The 17597-nt window shown below is 36.7% G+C and overlaps 2 protein-coding genes across 2 annotated transcripts in view; one reads left to right on the plus strand and one right to left on the minus strand.

The window, feature by feature from the left end:
- LHFPL7 (LHFPL tetraspan subfamily member 7) overlaps positions 1-8487 on the plus strand; it is a 59319-nt gene extending 50832 nt beyond the window's left edge. Inside the window, exon 3 of the mRNA XM_065647324.1 lies at positions 5312-8487. Coding sequence (XP_065503396.1) covers positions 5312-5538 — 227 coding nt within the window. The 3' untranslated portion in view covers positions 5539-8487. The remainder of the gene's footprint in view (positions 1-5311) is intronic.
- Positions 8488-9604: 1117 nt separating this feature from the next.
- SPATA22 (spermatogenesis associated 22) lies at positions 9605-14427 on the minus strand. The gene is made up of 8 exons (XM_065647252.1): positions 14385-14427; positions 13890-13970; positions 13066-13120; positions 12835-12930; positions 11590-11920; positions 11137-11266; positions 10180-10277; positions 9605-9796 (listed from the first exon to the last, which is right to left on the minus strand). The coding sequence occupies exons 1-8, from the start codon at positions 14425-14427 to the stop codon at positions 9605-9607; spliced, it is 1026 nt and encodes a 341-aa protein (XP_065503324.1).
- Between the last annotated feature and the right edge of the window lie 3170 nt (positions 14428-17597).

Here is a 17597-nt window from a genome sequence, read left to right on the forward strand (position 1 = left end):
ACATTTTGATACCAAGCCTATGGGTGTTATTATCCCTTTTCCCTGCTCTTCGTTCTGCTTTCTTTGGAGGGAATAATTGCTAGGGCTGCTTTCAAGAGCTGAACTATAGGTTCCTGATGTGCACCTGCCAGGAGTTCAGAGCAGAATGGCATTTAACAGTGGTCCCTGTTTGTTTTGCCCCTCAAAAGTTTTGCTTCCAGAACAGTAGGATTTTGTCTGGTTTGTTTTATCTTTGACAAGGTCACTTTCCTGTTCTTTTTATTTATACGTAATTGGCATTTAAAATGATGCCTGCTGATTTTAGATGTACTTCAGCTCTCACCAAAATGGCTCTAGGTAATCCTGCTTTTATGAAGTAGCCAAAAGGAAATTCCTAATTTGCAGATAGCCCAAAATTCCATCTTGTTTCCATTTGCACAGTCACACACAGCTATTACCATGAAGAACAACTATGACCCTGGATCTTATTTAGTATTGTCTTTAGATTTCCAATTGTTGGAAAAGACATGTAGGTATCTCCTTTTTGTACAAGGGAACTTGCACCACATATGCCAAAATATCCCATCTGCAGTGACCGTTCAGGTGTGCTACAAGAATATTTGCTTGGGAAGGGTGCTGGAAATTATAGAGTGTAGGCCAGCCAGTGCACGAGGACAAGAGATGATGTGTTTGAAGATGTCTGGCTGTGTTACTGGTTGAAAGGTTTTCTCATTGCTGCTCACGTTAGCTGTATTTCTGGCTTTGTGTAAGGGTGTCTGGGGCTTTAGATCAGCATCTGTTTTCTTGTGTAAAATGATGTAAATAAAATCACGTAAACATAAAGAAACGCTTACGAGGAGCTAATAAAATAATTAGATTAATGAAACGTATAAACCTGAGAGGAAACGTGGTATTTCAAGTCAGCTGATTGTGCATAAGAACTGCCAGCTTTAAGGAGGGAGGTAATGCATTATATGTGAGAGGAGACTTCTTGATGAGTGAAAAAGTAAAACTGCTTTGGTAGATTAAGCTCTGTCAATAAAAATGTTCCAAGAAGAGATAAGACTGTGATAATCTGTAATAGGGTTGGAATAATACTCTTGCTCACCCACAATTCAGCCCAAATTCTAATGATTGTCTGGTATGTCCCACAGTCTTGCAATTAATCCATCATTGTCACAAGTATCAGGAATATAATACACTCCTAAAATAAGGAAATTAAACTTCTAAGACTAACTAATCTTCTTACAGCAGGTAATTTCAGGAAGATAATTCATGCACACAGCATATTTTACTAATATTTAGTGATCAGTATTACTACTACACATCATCTAAACGTATTAACAAATACAATAAAATAGATCAGCTTTTTCTGATCTCTATAATTTTTGTGGTCTACCTCTGGATTTCTATCCATTTCAACACTAGTACTGAGGGATATACATAAGCTTAGGCAAGTTTGCACATTCCTGCTTCACAATACAGAAAAATATTCAATTATTGTGTTTCATATGTTAAAAACTCCATCAGTCCTGCCAAAAGAAATGGAAATGGAAATAGCCATTTTTTGTGCATGGTATTTAAGAGAGCTGTACATTAGTGCCCTCTACACGCACTCTAAAGAACTGCATTGCTATGGTTTCTCTGGTTTAAAATAAACTTGGTATGTGATAGATGTAAATAATTAAGCAGTATTTCAGGAGTTTAATGAAATGAATGGACCATTGCAATGATAAAGAGTCACAGATTGATTTTAAAATAGTAGAAAATGCTATTTTCCTTGAGTAGAAGTGTCATTGATTCAGCATTACTACCATCACCAACAATGGCATTTTCCCTAAAAAGAAGTGTTCTCCTTTCTAATAATATCTTATTCCTGTTAAAGTTATTTTATTTAAAAATCGACAGATTCAGGAATCTATTTTTAAAAAAGAAATAGGTAAACCATATTTTTAAGCTTCAGACTGGCACTGGGAACAAGAGCTCAGCACAGAGGTGCTGCCTTGGATAGCAAACCCTTCAGACGAAAAACTACCATTGACTGCCCGGCTGTAGGACACCAGTGAAATAAAGAGGATGAGACTGTAACTGTTTGGGAGGGCAGAAGATTAGAAAGCAGAAAGTGACTTACAGTTGAACCAACACACGTGGACTTGACTTCAAACTGCTTTGCAGTGGCTGTGACTTACTGCTGAGAACTCAGGTGCTGAGGACCTAACAATAACAAACACCATGTGTCAGGTATTAAGACCAAAAAAATGCATGTTTTTAACAAGACCCAACAGCTGACGGAGATGAATCAAATGATCAGTCAAGCAAAGCTAAGAAAAGAGCTCAAACTATCCATTTTACCAGCAAGTCTCCTCTACACTCTCTATACTTCATGCTATAGAACAGACCCAAATATGTTGTCTAGCCTTCTCATCATCTTGTATGACAGCAGGATTACACCACACATAATGGTAAGATGCACTCACTGCTGTATTCTGACACCTTTAAAAGTGATGTTTGTTGTTGGAAAGCTGTGCAGAGGCATAAGTGTTATATGAAGAGCCTAAATGGAGCCCCACTGTTTCTTTGTGCCTCTCCCAGCTAACTGCACAGCTGACAGACAGCACGATTAAGCAGTCATTAGCACTGCGTCTGAAAGCTTGGCTTCTGCTGATAATAACAGGCTATTCAATATTTTGAGCCTTTGTAAGAAAGAGGGCACCTAAATGAGAATAATGAGGTCATTCTATGACATGCCTGAGGATATGAAACCATGGGTAACTTTTTAGCCCGTTTGATATGTGAACACATTACATTCGACTGTGACAAATTATTTCTAGCCTTCAAAAAAAAAAAAGCTTCTTCCATTAAATCACACCATACAACATCAGCACCAAGTGGTAATCAAAACACTGTAAAGCACAACCTTCAAAATAATTCTGTGTAACCCAATCAAAAAGAAAATATATATATGGACAGACAAGTGAAGTAGAGAAAGGGGTTGAGATAGTGTCAGAAAACCAGCAAATTTTAAGAGCTTGCAAAGTTTAAAAGGATTTTATGATAAAAAGATTTCTTCCAATTCCATATAATGTTTTCGTTTGCCAAATGAGATGCATAGATTCAATGATCCTTGTGGGTCCCTTCCAACTCAGGACATTCTATGAAACTGAAATCTTAATTTTAGACATGCTTCTTGCTTAGAGCACTTGCTGTTTTGCCTAAAACTGGCTCACTTTCCTTTGCAAATGGGCCCAAAATTTTACAGAAGGTTTTGCACCATGGGGCTATTTCAAGATTCTTCATGCAGCTGAGCAGCCTGGGTGTTGCGTGGGGCTGTGCTGTGTGTCCACTGCACATCACAGTCTCTTAGGTAGCACGTTGTTCCGCTTCCCACCTGGATTAGCCACGAGTGAATGCTACAGTTTACATAGGTCTAGGGATTAAGACCATTTAGTTTGTTGCTCAGTTTAGCAGTTTAACACTCACAAACTGTGCAACAGCAGTACGAAAAGTCTCCCTTTTTTCTCGTTGTTCTCCAAGGTTGCTTCCTCTGTTTCTGCCTACAGAGGTGCTGCTTCGTGTTGCTTTTAGTGGTGTCATATGCATGTAGTTAATGGAGATCTGCTTAATGCACCTTACTTCTTTGTATTTAGCTTAGGTCCTATTTTTATGTAATGTTAGAGCCTAAATGCGCAAGCACAGCTGCTAAGAACTCGGTGCTGAGCTTTGTGAGCTCCCTCCTGCCCCGGGCACCCACAGCAGGTGCAGCTGGTTGAATTCAGGGAGTGTGGGACCTGCTCAGGACGTTGCCTGCGCTGGGGAAGACCTTTCCCTTAACCGGCTCCTGCAGTGTCACTTTCACATACCTAGAGAAAGGGGGAGGCCACGGTGTCCTTTCCTTGGGAACCACCAAAAACCTCCAGTTCATAAAGGTGTGAAGGAAAAGAGAGCGGTTGTGGAAGCCAGGGCAGGTAAAAGTACCTTGCTCTCAGAGAGCTCTGCTCACTGACAGGCAGTTTTTTCTCTCTGAACCCACATATGGGTTACCCTAGAGCAAAACAGACTGGCAAGTTTGCTTCTCTTCCAGTTTCTCTCCTTTTAATTTCAATTTTCTTAGTCTTACTGTTTTTTTACATGGGATTAACTCGGTGGTTCCATTTAGATTATAAAGAAAGGTTTTATTTAAATTATTCAGGGACTTTACAGGCTGTGTTAAACTTTTTTACTTCATCTGGCACCCAAGCTTATTAAAATCTTTTTAAATTAAAAAAGACTAATGAGTTATTGGCCTTTTTTAGTGGATACTTTGAAGATTAAGCCTCTCCAATATTATAATTGGAGTAATATGCACATGCCCTACCTGAAACGTAATTACAGAGACTAGCATGTAGTGTTTGTTTTGTAATCTTAATGTTTCATTAGATGTTTGCTGGTTATGAATTATCTATCAGCTCAAACATAACAGTTACTTCTGATTACCGCTATTCCTGAATCACTAACAAATCCAGCCTGGATTTGAACAAAACACCAACCTGGAAGAAGGGGAAGGTAGGAAAAAGGGACTGCTTCCTGGAATCTTTTTGGTACATAAAATAAAGCCTTTTAAAATGGAACCATATAGGAATGGACTATAGATTTTATATACAATGGTTATTCATTAGCAGAAAGGCTAGAAAAGAAAAAATGGTTTCTCAGTGTTCTATGAAACAAGAGGTGGGATGGAAGAACCCTTTGCATTGGCCAACTCAGCCCCTCTGGATTTCTGAGGCGGCAAAACCAGGCCCTGAGAACTGTACCCGGCTGGAGTATTTTAACGCACCTTTATCGTAGTCATGATTTATACCTTGGGCAGTCTTATTTTGCAAGCTGGAAAACTAGTTCTGCTGTTCATTAAATTAATTGCACAAGCCATGGTGTTTAAATAGAACATGTATTCATTAAAGACTGTAAAATCTGTGAAGTTCTATTAAAAGCTAACAGATAATTCAGACAGTGTGATTGCAGGAGGCAAGTCTGGCTTTCCAACATCAAGAGGTGGCTTAAGCTTTGCTTGTATTTCAGACATTATTTCTTCATTATGCATTGGATTAACCTGCTAGTATATTTGCTAGAAGGAATTAAGGACGGCAACAGTTCTCATGAAAAAAACCCCAATGCCAACTTGCTACCATGTTAGGATGCTGCTGTCCATAAGAGGTAATTATGAAGGGAATCTGACAATCAGAAGTTTTAAGCTATGACTTTTTCAATTGATTTTAATATAACATCTATTTGCCTTTCTAAAACACGGAATTTTTAATTTTTAATAATTGTTGTATTTTTTTTTTCTCCTCTCTAGTGTTCATAATGGCTTCTGGGCTTTTGGTTTACCCTTTTGGTTTCAACTCTGCTACTGTGAAGAGATTCTGTGAGAATTCAGACATCTACTATGCAGGAGACTGCCAGATTGGCTGGGGGTACATGCTGGCAATTGTTGGGGTCATGTTGTCTGTCTTTTTACCATTCTTTGCAAAATATGCACCAAAAGAGCACATATCTCCAACACCAATACCTACTATTTTATAGTATTTTATTACTGTTTAAGAACAGAACATTCCTGTCTACAGGCAATGGGCAGAAATTATTATAGCACTTCCATTTAGCTGTATTGCTAAAGAGAGCAAAGGAGATGGGGAAGAGAAGGTCAGATTCACAAAGACCAGAAGTGCATTGATAGTCTTCCGTAAGTACGAGCAGCGAACACTCTGGAATTGAAATAAGATTAATCAGCAGCCTTTTTACTGCTCTAAACATATAGTGGCATAATGCCTTAGGAAAATAAAAATCTGTTTATCCTCAAAACATCTGTCTACCTCCCAGTTTCTTTTGTGTCTCAAAATCGTAAGTCTTTTAAAAGCTTCAATTCACTTTTTATATATTATTAAATGTCAAAACTTTTATGAACCCAATAATTTAAAAACCAATAATGATATTTTGTTACAATTATTTTGATTAGTGAAAAAAGCACCTACTAGTAGCCACAGCCTAAAATTAAGCCTGATATCTAAAAAGAATTGTATACAAGAAAGAAGTTTCTTTTTGATCTATATGTATTAGTAGTACCTGCATATTGTAAGTTGTCGGCACACTTTTAATACTGATCTAATCACCAAAATTTACAGCCATCTTCATGAAGACTTGCATAAAATTTAGAAGACTCTTTTATTTCTGAGACATCTAACTACTTCCAAAGGCTTCATGATGATTTAGTCATTTAAGAACAGGGGGAAAATGCTAAGACTTTGTTTTCTGTGTTTCTTAAATGATAATTTTAGGCATACTTTAAAGAATTATTTGAATCATTACAACTGTAGATTTTGTATTTTGTTGGTTGGTTGTTTTTTAAGGCTGAAAAGAAAAAAAAAAAAATTATTTGCCCAGTGGCCCTCGTATGTAGTAATAACACAAGACAGAATGAACTAGATTCTACTATTTCCACTCTATTAAGAGCCCATTATTATTAAAAAAAAGTGAAGAGAAATGCTACTGGACAAGACTAATAAAAATAATCTGATGCTGCATCAGAACTAGCAAATGGCCATATTTCATGGGTTTGTATGTGAAATTTGTGAAGTCTGATTTCCACCACAGCACTGAATTCATTACTATCAAGCATTGAAATAAGTGCACTTGATTGCCTTAAGCAAAAGAAACATTGGGTTCTAATCTCACCCCACTGTTGTGTTTTTCATTTAAAATAAAAATTGAACTATAATTCTATTATCATCTCTTATTTTCTATTATTTATTTAAAAAGAAAGAATCACATAGATTTTATTTAATTCATAACTGTACTTCTTAGTTTTGTATTTTGGCACAAACCAAGTGGTCAAATTTATTATTCTTCACTTAGCTGAGTCCAACTGATTCCTGATTTTTTTTTTTTTTAATGGAAAGTGTACATGAAGGGACAGACAGACACATGTTGAGGACATATAAGAAAACATGAACAGATAGAACAATCACTGTGTTATTTTAATAAATGTCAAAGACTTCTGTAGTCTTGTTTACATTCCTCACCCTTCTAAACTTCAATGGAACATTGCATTGTTTTCCAAAATAATTGTCTGTTGTTACATTTTCATGCATTCTAAAAGCAAATTCTGCATGTAAACTTAGCAAGTTCCATTACTAATCTTTGAAAATACAGATTTCAATATAGAATTAAGTATACTGAGAAAGAGAGCCCGTGCTATGCGTTTTTGCTAACAGTGACTAAGGAATTAAATCTTCCAAATATTTAACGAAATAGATGGAAGGAATACCTCTGAAGTAAGAAGAATATATTTAAGTCACTTCTGTAGAATAATACACTTCTCAGTAACGTCTTCTACTTTTTTCTTTTATGAATGGCTGAAATTGATAATTTTCATAAGAGTCAGAAAAGTGAGGAATAACAAACAACATGTAAAAAGAAAATCATCACTGCAAAGCAGAGAGACAGAGATGCAGGCTTTTCTTTCCTAACCAACCTGTGCCTTTACACTAGAACCATTATACAAGACAGGATCAATATAATTAAAGAAAACAAAACAAGCAACAACTGAAAAATGTTGATTATGTGTATAAACTGTATTATGTAGGGTTTTTTCTGTTTTGTGTAATGTTTACGACTGTTCACTAAATGTTTCAATAGAAAAAGTGATTTGTTAGTGTAAAGTAGAAAACATTTTTTGCAAAGATCTAAACGCTCACTGAAAGTAAAACTATTTTAGATTTTTATTAACAGCCATAACAGACCTAGTAGATACAAATAACCTATTCGTGTCATTACTTGTTAATGTAACTTTCACATGTGCAGAACTGGAACCATCAGTCATTCAGCTGAAATCAGTAAACTACAACATTTGTGTGGTGGTGACAACATGCACAGATGCTTGCAGGTCTGGTCCCATAGTTCAAGCTTCTTTTGTAGTTTTAAATTACTGTTACAATGGAGTCTTACAATATACGACACTGCCGCACCAAATCCTTTACTTCGTAAAAGTCAGCTTCTGTTGTGAACATCATCAAGCTCTACATCCTGTAATATTCTGCACCTTTTATAAGCTAAGCTAATCCTTCCATTTGGAACTTTCTTTAATATTTTATAATATATAAAGGAAATCAAATATATGTATATGACCTCTATAACTGGATAGACAAGACTGTCCTTGAAACATCCACGCTCAGAACCAGCTTAGCACAGAAGGCAAAGACAATAACACAAGTGGTTCTTCAAACAGTTAGTAAAGCATTTACTTTGGATCCTCATCTGGAACATGAAGGGAGGTGTTGCTAACAATCCATGTGCTAACACTGACAGATCACTTTTTTAAAATAAAGACTGTCTGCGCATTAAACTGTGTAAACGCGTTTTCCTGTTACAAGTCAAACGATTTACTGGACCAGGTTCAAGTTTTATTCTAAATATATAATTTTTTAAGTGTAACTAAAAGCTGTATTTTCCATTAATGTGTTTCTGCGTTGACTAGCTGGCTCCTTTTTAGAATATTAACTGTTTTCTGTATTTGACTTGTTGGATACAATATTTCAATTATTTTAAATGTGAAGTTTCCAATTGCCAACACTGTATAATAAAATTGAAAAAAAAGAATCATACTGTTCACTATTTTCTTGACATCTCTTTTGTTTTACAATTCCCAACAGATCTGGTACAAAGCTATTCAAGTAGGGGAACTAGCTAAGGGGAAAAGGAAATAGAAACAGCAGGAATAATCTATGGAAGTTAATGTTTGAAGGCAAAGACAAACACGTACATGGTCCATCCCTCATGAAAAATGTTTCTATGGTAAAGGCAAGGAAGTTCTGTGTTCAAATAATTATTTCCCCCCAACTTCCTCTGTGTCCTTGGGCAATCCTCCTACAGCTTCAAGGTCTGTTGCTATTCTATACAGGTGTTATACTGATTATTTTTAAAAACCATGAATCAGATAACATATCAACGGGAACCATACAAGTACCTAATATACACAGCTGCATCCTGTGAAATCTTTCTGTAGTATCTATGATGTTCATTTCTAGAAAAGCTTTTACATGTGTTCTTGTAAACCAGAAAAGGAAAGGGAACCTGTTAGTTGAAACTGAAGTGGAATAAAGCCAGCTTTCTACCAAAGAGCAGTTTTAATGCAATATGCAGAGCCAAACAGAACTCTGATGTTAGTTAGTAAACTTTGACCAAATACTCCTCGAAATAAATATATAGTCAACATTTTGAAACAGGTATTGAAGGAATTTCTAAAAGTTGAAGATAAATGAAAAGCAATGGCAATCTGCATTAGTACTGATGATCTTTTTCTAAGACACTTGCACTACAGCAGAACTTAAACATTTTAATTCAGAATTTCTCCAGTAAAATGTAATCTACTAAGTAATGAAACCTTGTTATTGCATATTTAACTGGGAAAGATAAACTATGAAAAGTAACAGTAGAAACAAAACATTGCAACTAGCATTTGTTAGAGAACACAGCATAGTGATATTTTCAGTTTTTTCATCAGATTTTCAGTATTAGTTTTGTTAAATGCTTTAGGACGTCCAGCCTTTCTGGGTAACAATAAGTGAAAATCTGTTTTGGGCAACCATTTTGACTATTAAATTTCATTCACTGTTTTTACAAATGCTGTCATCTCAATATCTGCAATTCTAACAAATTCTTGGAAAGTGTTTTGTTCTTGAATAGTTGCCGGTCTTACAGAGACGCACTTGAAAATATTCTTTTTTGCATCATAGTTTCCCATGCACCTGTGCACTCGACCTCTAATTAGTCTTGGAAGCTCCCGATCCTTCATCAAAAGCATGATAAAAAAATTAAAAAATTATACACCTTTGTAACATAAAAGCTTTCAAAAGGTCCAGTTGTTATATATTAGTGGATTTCTGAGGACTACCTGAAATGCGGAAGGAATTTACATCAGCTTCTTTCCTATTATCAGTTACTTAGAAGCTGAACAGAAAGTCCCACCTTTTTTGCTGAAACAGAAGTCTGAGGATGCCTAAATAGTGACTGGATTATTGCTCTGGATCAGTTTGGGAACAACATGGTATAAGCATCCATCTTTCCTTCTACACAGTAATGTTCTGTTTTATCAGAAAAACATATTATTAGCTTTATAAAAGAGATTATAGCTAGTGGTGCCTGTGTTATGTATGGACACAGAATACTTACAATTTCATAAAATACACAAGGCAGAGTCTCCTTTCCATCTCTCAGAAGAAAATTCTTTGCCTCATATGCCCCAGGTGTGACTGCAGAATCAAGGGTGCCTGTACCATTTCGCAAAAATAAATCATGATGTAAACATCAGAGCAGTACTAACTATAATATACCAAGATACCACGGCAACATTTACTACACAAAAGCACTAAGATATGTCAATTCAGCATCAGCTTTCTGTGAGAACTTGTGCTGGCTGCACTGGAAATTCCAATACAAATTACGGACTTCACATAGTCTTTAAAAGTAACATTGTACATGACGTCTGTCTAAACTGAGTGACCAAGCGTGGTTTTCATAACCATCACTGTAAATAGGTTATTCCTTTGTTAAGCAGAGCACAACACAATTCTCTAAGTTTTATTGATCGTCATACACAAATCACCTTCAAATATTTGCAACCTTGTCAAAATGGTTTTCTGAGATGCCATTACATTGTATATTCTCATTCACTTTGATTTAAAGTTTAGTCATTTCAGTCTTTTGTCATTTCTCAGATAACGTCAATTAAATTCAAAGTGAAACACACTAAAAGTCATCTGTGTTCAGAAGTATTCCAGACTTGAATTTATTCCCAGATTAATTGCATTAAAAATTACTGCAAAAGTGTACCTCCCTACAGAAGGTTCCTTTTTAATAAGAAAATGTATTGCAACACCTTCTAAAAACAAGAAAAGAAACAGGATAGAAAGAGCTTAAATGTTGAAGGATAACTGTATTAGTAATTTTGTAGCTACTCGAGGCATATTCAATAGCTGAATGGATCTTCCAGCAGGAAAATGAGGTGGTACTCATGCCTGTACTCTCTGTTTTTAAGTATTTCAGCAGCTGTTCCTACAGTTAATAACATTTTCTTTTGGCTGTTGTCCTACCATTATTATCAATTACAGCACAATCTACCATGCTTACCTAAAACTTCAAATAATAGTGCAGTTTTATAAGCATATTGACTCCAGTGCCTCATGCTTTCAATGACTGCAGATATGATTCGCAAAGAATTCTTTTTTTCTTTAATTTTTAATTGAGATGATGAAACTTCCTTTCAGAGGAAGATGAAAATTCAAGTTAGACACGCACACACCATTTTAAAAGGCGCACAGACATTTATACATTATGATATCCAATATTTACAGTAAAATTAGAGTATTTGTTCAGACTATAAAAACAACTCCCTGCCAATTTATATGATCTTGCTGAGGCCTGTGGATTATTAAAGTATGGAAATCTAATTTCTAAATTTTCAGAAACTTAACGGTTTACAAAGACAGCTAGGACTGATGAAAGCCTCATCTTTCCACAATTTTATTTTTCCTTACAGTTTTCTGCATTGTATCTTCATATTCACTCTCTCCATAAGTTTACCTGACTTCTGTCTTCTGGAAAATACATTTTTTCATTCATTTTATTTTGCTGAATATTGTGGCTAAACTTGTACGCCGGACTTTTTGAGACAGTGTTAGGTTTCACTGGCCATTGTCCTTTAGATTTATATGTCTGGTTGGTTTCTGTTTTGATATACTGAGATGAATTATGGTTATCAGGGTTTTTTTGCTGCTGTACAGTTTTCAAACTATTTGAAAGGTTCTCAAACTTTCGAATAATTCCACTATCAGATCTTGAATCTGTTGTGTTACTTAAAGGAGTATACTCATTTCTGTTCCAAACTTTTGTACTGGGAGTCTTCTCTTCTGCCCTGTAGTACAACATAAGACATAGTTCAGTATTACAATATCTATTCTGAATACTCAGATATGTAACTGAAGTATGTAAAAGCAACCTATGAATGGTTAGTTTAGCTTTAAAAATATCTGTTAAATATTCAGACTCAAAGCACTTGAATATACTCTTAAGTTTACCCAATTACATAAAATAAAATAAGCAAAGTTTCTTCCGACAATGATATTTCCGAATTCTTCTACCACCATCATGGAAGAAATCATTTTACAACAAACTCTTGCGCTGACCTTAGTATTTCTAACACCCCTAATTTTACAAAGGCAGGTCAGAAATTCCTTCCACCTCCATTCCATTTTGCGTTTGAAGGAACTTGATTGACACATTCACACTCTTTTTTGCCATTGGAAAGGAATAGGAGGAAAGAAAAAAAGGACAATTATAACATTGCTGGAGATGTGCCTGCCAGCCTTAGGCATCTGAATCTGTAAACTTCTCCTCGGTTTACAAAAGCACAGAGTTCACAATTATATTCAGTTTTGATATAAAACTGCCCTAATGTACACCAATAGAAACTTGTCTGTCAATAAATTTGGGTTGAAAGTGGGCAAAACTTCAGGTAAAGGGGAATTTCAAAAAACTACATCTAAGGCCAGCAAAATTCAATTAACTTTTATTGTAAGGCTGAATTTTAGGCTTGATAATAAAGTTGAATGTTAGGCCTAGTTAATGGGCCTCATTAGGTACACTGGAAAGGTAATTCATTTCAGTGGGTTTTGGCTCAAAAGCACAATGGAATTATTGGGGACTACAGTGAAAACCTGAGAATTAAAAGGGTCTCTCTGAATGCTACAAGAATATAGATTAATGTAAGATATATTTTCACTTAAGTTTAGTTAAGGAAGAATAATAAAAATTAAAGACTTCACCAACCTGCAAGCATAGAAGTTTTTTCCAGCATTTGCTAAATTAGCCTTTGATGCATTTGGTGGTTTCATAAGGGAAAGAGCCATCTGGTGTTCTGTTCGGCTTTCAAACATAAGTTTAAAGTATCAGTGACAGAGTAGCAGCTTTATTGTAAGACAAACAGATGGATCATAGTTTGTGAAACAATTAACATCCAAATAAAAATCAATAAGCAACAAATAATCTGCTTTTACATACCCACTGTTTGCTCCTTTCTGTGGTTCAGCCACTTCTGCGTTTGCAGTTCCCCAGCCTAATTCTCAAAAGACAAAGGACTGAATATGGATACAAACTGAAAAGACTGACAGGTATTAGGTCTGCTTAGGGCTTCTGCTCTTTATCTGCTTAATGTTCCACAAATACTGGATGAGAAGTCAAAAAAAAAAAGGAATGGGATCCTTTGATATCTGTAATTACAAGGCAACTTCTAACTAGTAGGTTGCTCCTCTAGAAAATGGTTGAGTTACAGACATTAGACTTACTAGAACAGAGGCTTTTACTTTGAGTAAACTTTTTCACTTTATTATAAGTAAAACAAAGAAAGTATTAAAGGCAGAATTCTGCATCATTCTTTCCGAGCACAATTTGAAGAACAGAAGTTCTCTTCTGAATTACAAGAAAGACATCTTATAAATGTTTCTTCTTGTAACACAGGACTTGAATGTTGATTGAGATCAACTGAAAACAAAAGGTCAGAGTTTCAAGAGACTCTATTTAAATGCCAGTGCTACTTCATTCTCTAACACACAAAGAGTGAAACTCCCTCTAGGCACAAAGTATAAAAAGCTCAATTGTACAGAGGAGAAAGAAATTTCCTGGAGGACATTTTTTACATAATGAGCTTTTCAGAAATAAACATAATGGATGCATATAGTTCTTGATAAAGACCATGTCTAATTTAATAAAATACAATCATAAAGTTACGGTTTATTTGGATTTAGATCCATTCAAAAAATAAAATGTATCTTATTTACCAAATGATGTGGGAGAAAAGTCGTAAGCACGAGTCCCAGAACTGGTACCTGGCTCATTTTTAATTGGATTTGAAGTGAGGGGCTGTCTAGTTCTTTTTTTCTGATTGAAAAGAGGCACGGGCAGACAACCTAAAATTAAAATTCAAATAATAATACTATACCAATACCAAAAGGATACACAATCTACACGTAAAATATGTAAATAAAATTACTTAACAATTATTTTACAACACCCATAGGAATTACATTTCATAAGCACATAGCAGACCAGCCATTGCCTCACAGAATTTTCATTCCCAGCTCTCTGTCCTGCAAATAATCCTGTGAATGAAACTTTTCCCTCAGTGACCAGTCACCTGACTCCATTCAAAATCTTGCTGTGCTGCAGTGAAACAGACAAAGCGCACAAGGTGCTCAGGAAATGGGGCTCTAGGGCTGAATAACGAACATCCTGTAAGAAAACTGCATCTGGGTATTTATACATATAGAAATATAAAAGCATAACGGTGTCTGAAGTGTAAAGCACAAAAGAATGGATGCTACCTGCTGTGCTGCGAGTTGAAGTGTCAGCCAAACTCCTTTTCATGTCTTTGCTGTATCTTAACAGGCAACACGGGACTGGTTACTCCAGATTTGCTGTATGGAAGTTAGATAAGCAGACGAAGTAAACAAATTCATGTTGCAAACACATCCAAATTACCGCATACATCGAGGGTACTACACAGACTATCGTGTAGCATTAGTTGCTGTTCTATCACAGTTAGCTACTGGTGCCTATCGCTTTTAGCGGCATATGAATAATACCACACACTTGTGCACATAAATAATGTAAGACATTAACCTCTGCATTCATTTTCATCTAGCAAGTTACCCATATGCAGCTGTTAAACACATTTATAAGAATTAAGCGTAAGTATCTACCACAGCTAGACTAACAGATAATTTACTCTCTATTTCTGTGAGTACATCACTAAGAGGTGTCACAACAGCTTCTAGTTCATTGCTGTTACACAATTTAAACTGCATTGCTAGCACTATGAAGTCTAATGGCCACCAGTAAGTGATACAGTTGTAAAATAAAGCCCCATAAACTTGACATTAGCGTTTATGAAGGCAGTTTTGGTGTTGCATAGGATTTTCAGACTGTATTGTTTTGCTTTCTGACCTCTCTTGAAGATAAGCAACCAAACTCCACAGCAAAAGCTGTAGAAAAAAAGTAAGCTAGTGATGGAGAATGGGAGATACCAGGGTAAGCCTCCGCAGGACTTCACACAGCAGCGGCCAGAGGCTAAAGGAGCCCGAAGTCCCTGCTGCAGTCCGAAGAAAAAGGGCTGAGCTGACGCCCGCCAAAAGTAACGGACCCAACGGCCTGAGGGAGCGAAAAAGGGCGGGAAGGCGCTGAGCGCGCGGCCCTGCCTGAGGCGCAGCGCGGGGCCGGCGCATGCGCAGTTGGGCGGGCGGGGGCGGCTGGAGCAGCCCCGGGCCGAGGTGGGGAGGGCGGCTGCAGGAGCCCTTAAATTGGGGCGGTGCAGGATTTAATTGATTTTCTCCGTACCTGTGGTAGTGGCCCATGTGGTGTCAGGTTCAGTACTTAGAGAACCCGGGGCCTGGAGGTGAATATCCACAAATGTGTGTGCGCACAAACATGGGAATAAATAAAACGACATGTGGGTGTTTTCAGCCGTGTAACTTCTGACGGGTCCCTGTGTAAAATCTTGGCAGTAGGCAGGGTTGGAGCATGTCCTTCGCAATCCGTTCTCTTCAGCCAGTGCTTTGGAAGGCTTTGATGGGCCATGGTACGCATACCATATGTACAGCTTTGCAGCTTGGATAGCTAGACATAATTTCATTTACATTTTTCTTATTGCATGCATCTTTCAGCTCATAGCCCACATTCTAAGCTTGCAGATGCACTACCAGATATCTGTAGTACATAAAAACAACCTGAATTCTTAATAAACTAAATATGATCCTGCAGAATTGTTTGCAGTGTAAGTATTGGCAAAGCACAGGAATAAGGAATTGGCCTCAGTGTTTAATTCAGAACAGTGAAAACTTTTCAAGTGTCTGCATTTATGCCATGAATTTGTGGGTGCTTGTAATGCCCCGGGAGACCAGGAGTTAAAAGCTGCTTGTAAGTTAAGTTGCTCTAAGGGTATAAAAGAAGCCTCCGCAGCTTTAGTTCCTAAACTCATGTTCAGAAATGCGCTGTATCTGTCCTAAAAAAGCTCTTCTTAGGAGCCAAACTTCTTGCATGTTAAATGAGGTGAGTGCACAAACTATCTCTATTTCATTTGGGGCTTTGCAAGGAATTATAACCATTACAGTACCACCAGCAATGGAAGATACGCTATATGAACTAGTACCGCGTGTTTGCATTTTGCTGTTAACTCCTCAAACTGCTGCGGTGGTTCAATTCAGCAAACCAAGATTGAGAGAGAGTTTTTTCGGGCAGCCTGTAAACAGCCATTCCGGCACCACGGCCAAGAGACCGGGGTCAAAGGACGGGACGGACTGTCCAGTGCTGGAAAATACAACTTTACTGCTTTGTTTAATGAATTACTTACTATGATTAAATATCTGACAGCTTCTAAGTACCGCAGTAATACAGTTGAGTGTTTAAGTAAACAGTCTATATTAACTCACCGTAAGGTTCGGCAAAGCTGTATGCATGAGCTGAAAGAGAGCAACTTTTGTAGGAAATATTAATAAATTCCTGGCAGAATTTGGCTAGAGAAGTCCTATGTTTAGCTTTCTTTTTGTAAACCTACAGTTCATCAGCCTGGGTTATAAAGCCTCTCCCAGGCACTCACCAAATACTCTCTGAGTCACTGGAGTATAATCTTAATAAAATGGAATTGTTCAATAAACATTCTTTATTCCCTTACAATGTAACATTTTTAATATTGATATCGTGTGTCAGATTCTAATTGCAAATACTTCTGGCATTTACAGCAGTAAAAATTATTTTCTGTTATTAAGACCTTTTATTCTAAATGTTTTGATCCTCACGATGGAAGTTACAGCTGCTCTTTGGCTGAAGTTTCCCTTCAGAAGCCCGAGTGCTTTTGGAAATGGAAGGAGTCAAGTTGCTGACTAACTTTTTTGGGGGGGAGGGAAGAGCACAATTATTTTCCCGTTGTGATCTATATCTGTTTGCTTTTTAATAAGAGATTGCAGAAGTCAGAAGGGTCAGCACTGACAGTTCTTCCAGTGTGTTCGAGGTCTGTGTCAGCAGATCCTGAGGCAGAACTAGAGCCAGGAACGCTGTGTAAGTCAGTCGTGGAGAAGTTGCACTTTAATTTCAGCTGCTGTTCCTTCTCATCACCGTTCTTCAGATAGTATAAGACAAAAAAGGTCACACAAGCAACAACATGCTTTGAGGAACTCAGCTGTTGTTGGTTTTTTAGATGAAAGTGCTTGATGTTTCAGCATTCTGTGTTGATCTAGAGCCAAGATGTGATTAATATTTTACTGGTTTTGCTCACTTTAAATCATTCTGCCCTTGCGTACTGTAATGTTTATGTAACTTCAAACATACGTGAGGATACTTGTTACATCTAGTTTGCAATGCAAAAATGTCAGAGATATTTAAGTGCATTATTAAAGTTTACATTTAAAAAGTCATTTCATACTGTCATTAGTACAAGATTTACCCACGTATCATATATTAGCAGATTTTGCCTGGAGAAGTTAACTTTTGAACTGTGTAACAGTACCATTAACAGACTCTGAGATATTACTAAATATGGTCAA

The sequence above is a fragment of the Caloenas nicobarica genome, chromosome 17 (genome assembly GCF_036013445.1).
Source record: "Caloenas nicobarica isolate bCalNic1 chromosome 17, bCalNic1.hap1, whole genome shotgun sequence".
In the NCBI taxonomy this organism is placed as follows: Eukaryota; Metazoa; Chordata; class Aves; order Columbiformes; family Columbidae; genus Caloenas; species Caloenas nicobarica.

Coding starts and splice junctions, on each gene's coding strand:
- SPATA22 (XM_065647252.1), bottom strand. CDS start 14,427: ATGAAAAGGAGTTTGGCTGACACTTCAACTCGCAGCACAGCAG. Junction 13,971..14,384: donor TTCAACTCGCAGCACAGCAG/GTAGCATCCATT, acceptor TTTTAATTTTAG/GTTGTCTGCCCGTGCCTCTT. Junction 12,931..13,065: donor CAGAAAGGAGCAAACAGTGG/GTATGTAAAAGC, acceptor TATGTTTGAAAG/CCGAACAGAACACCAGATGG.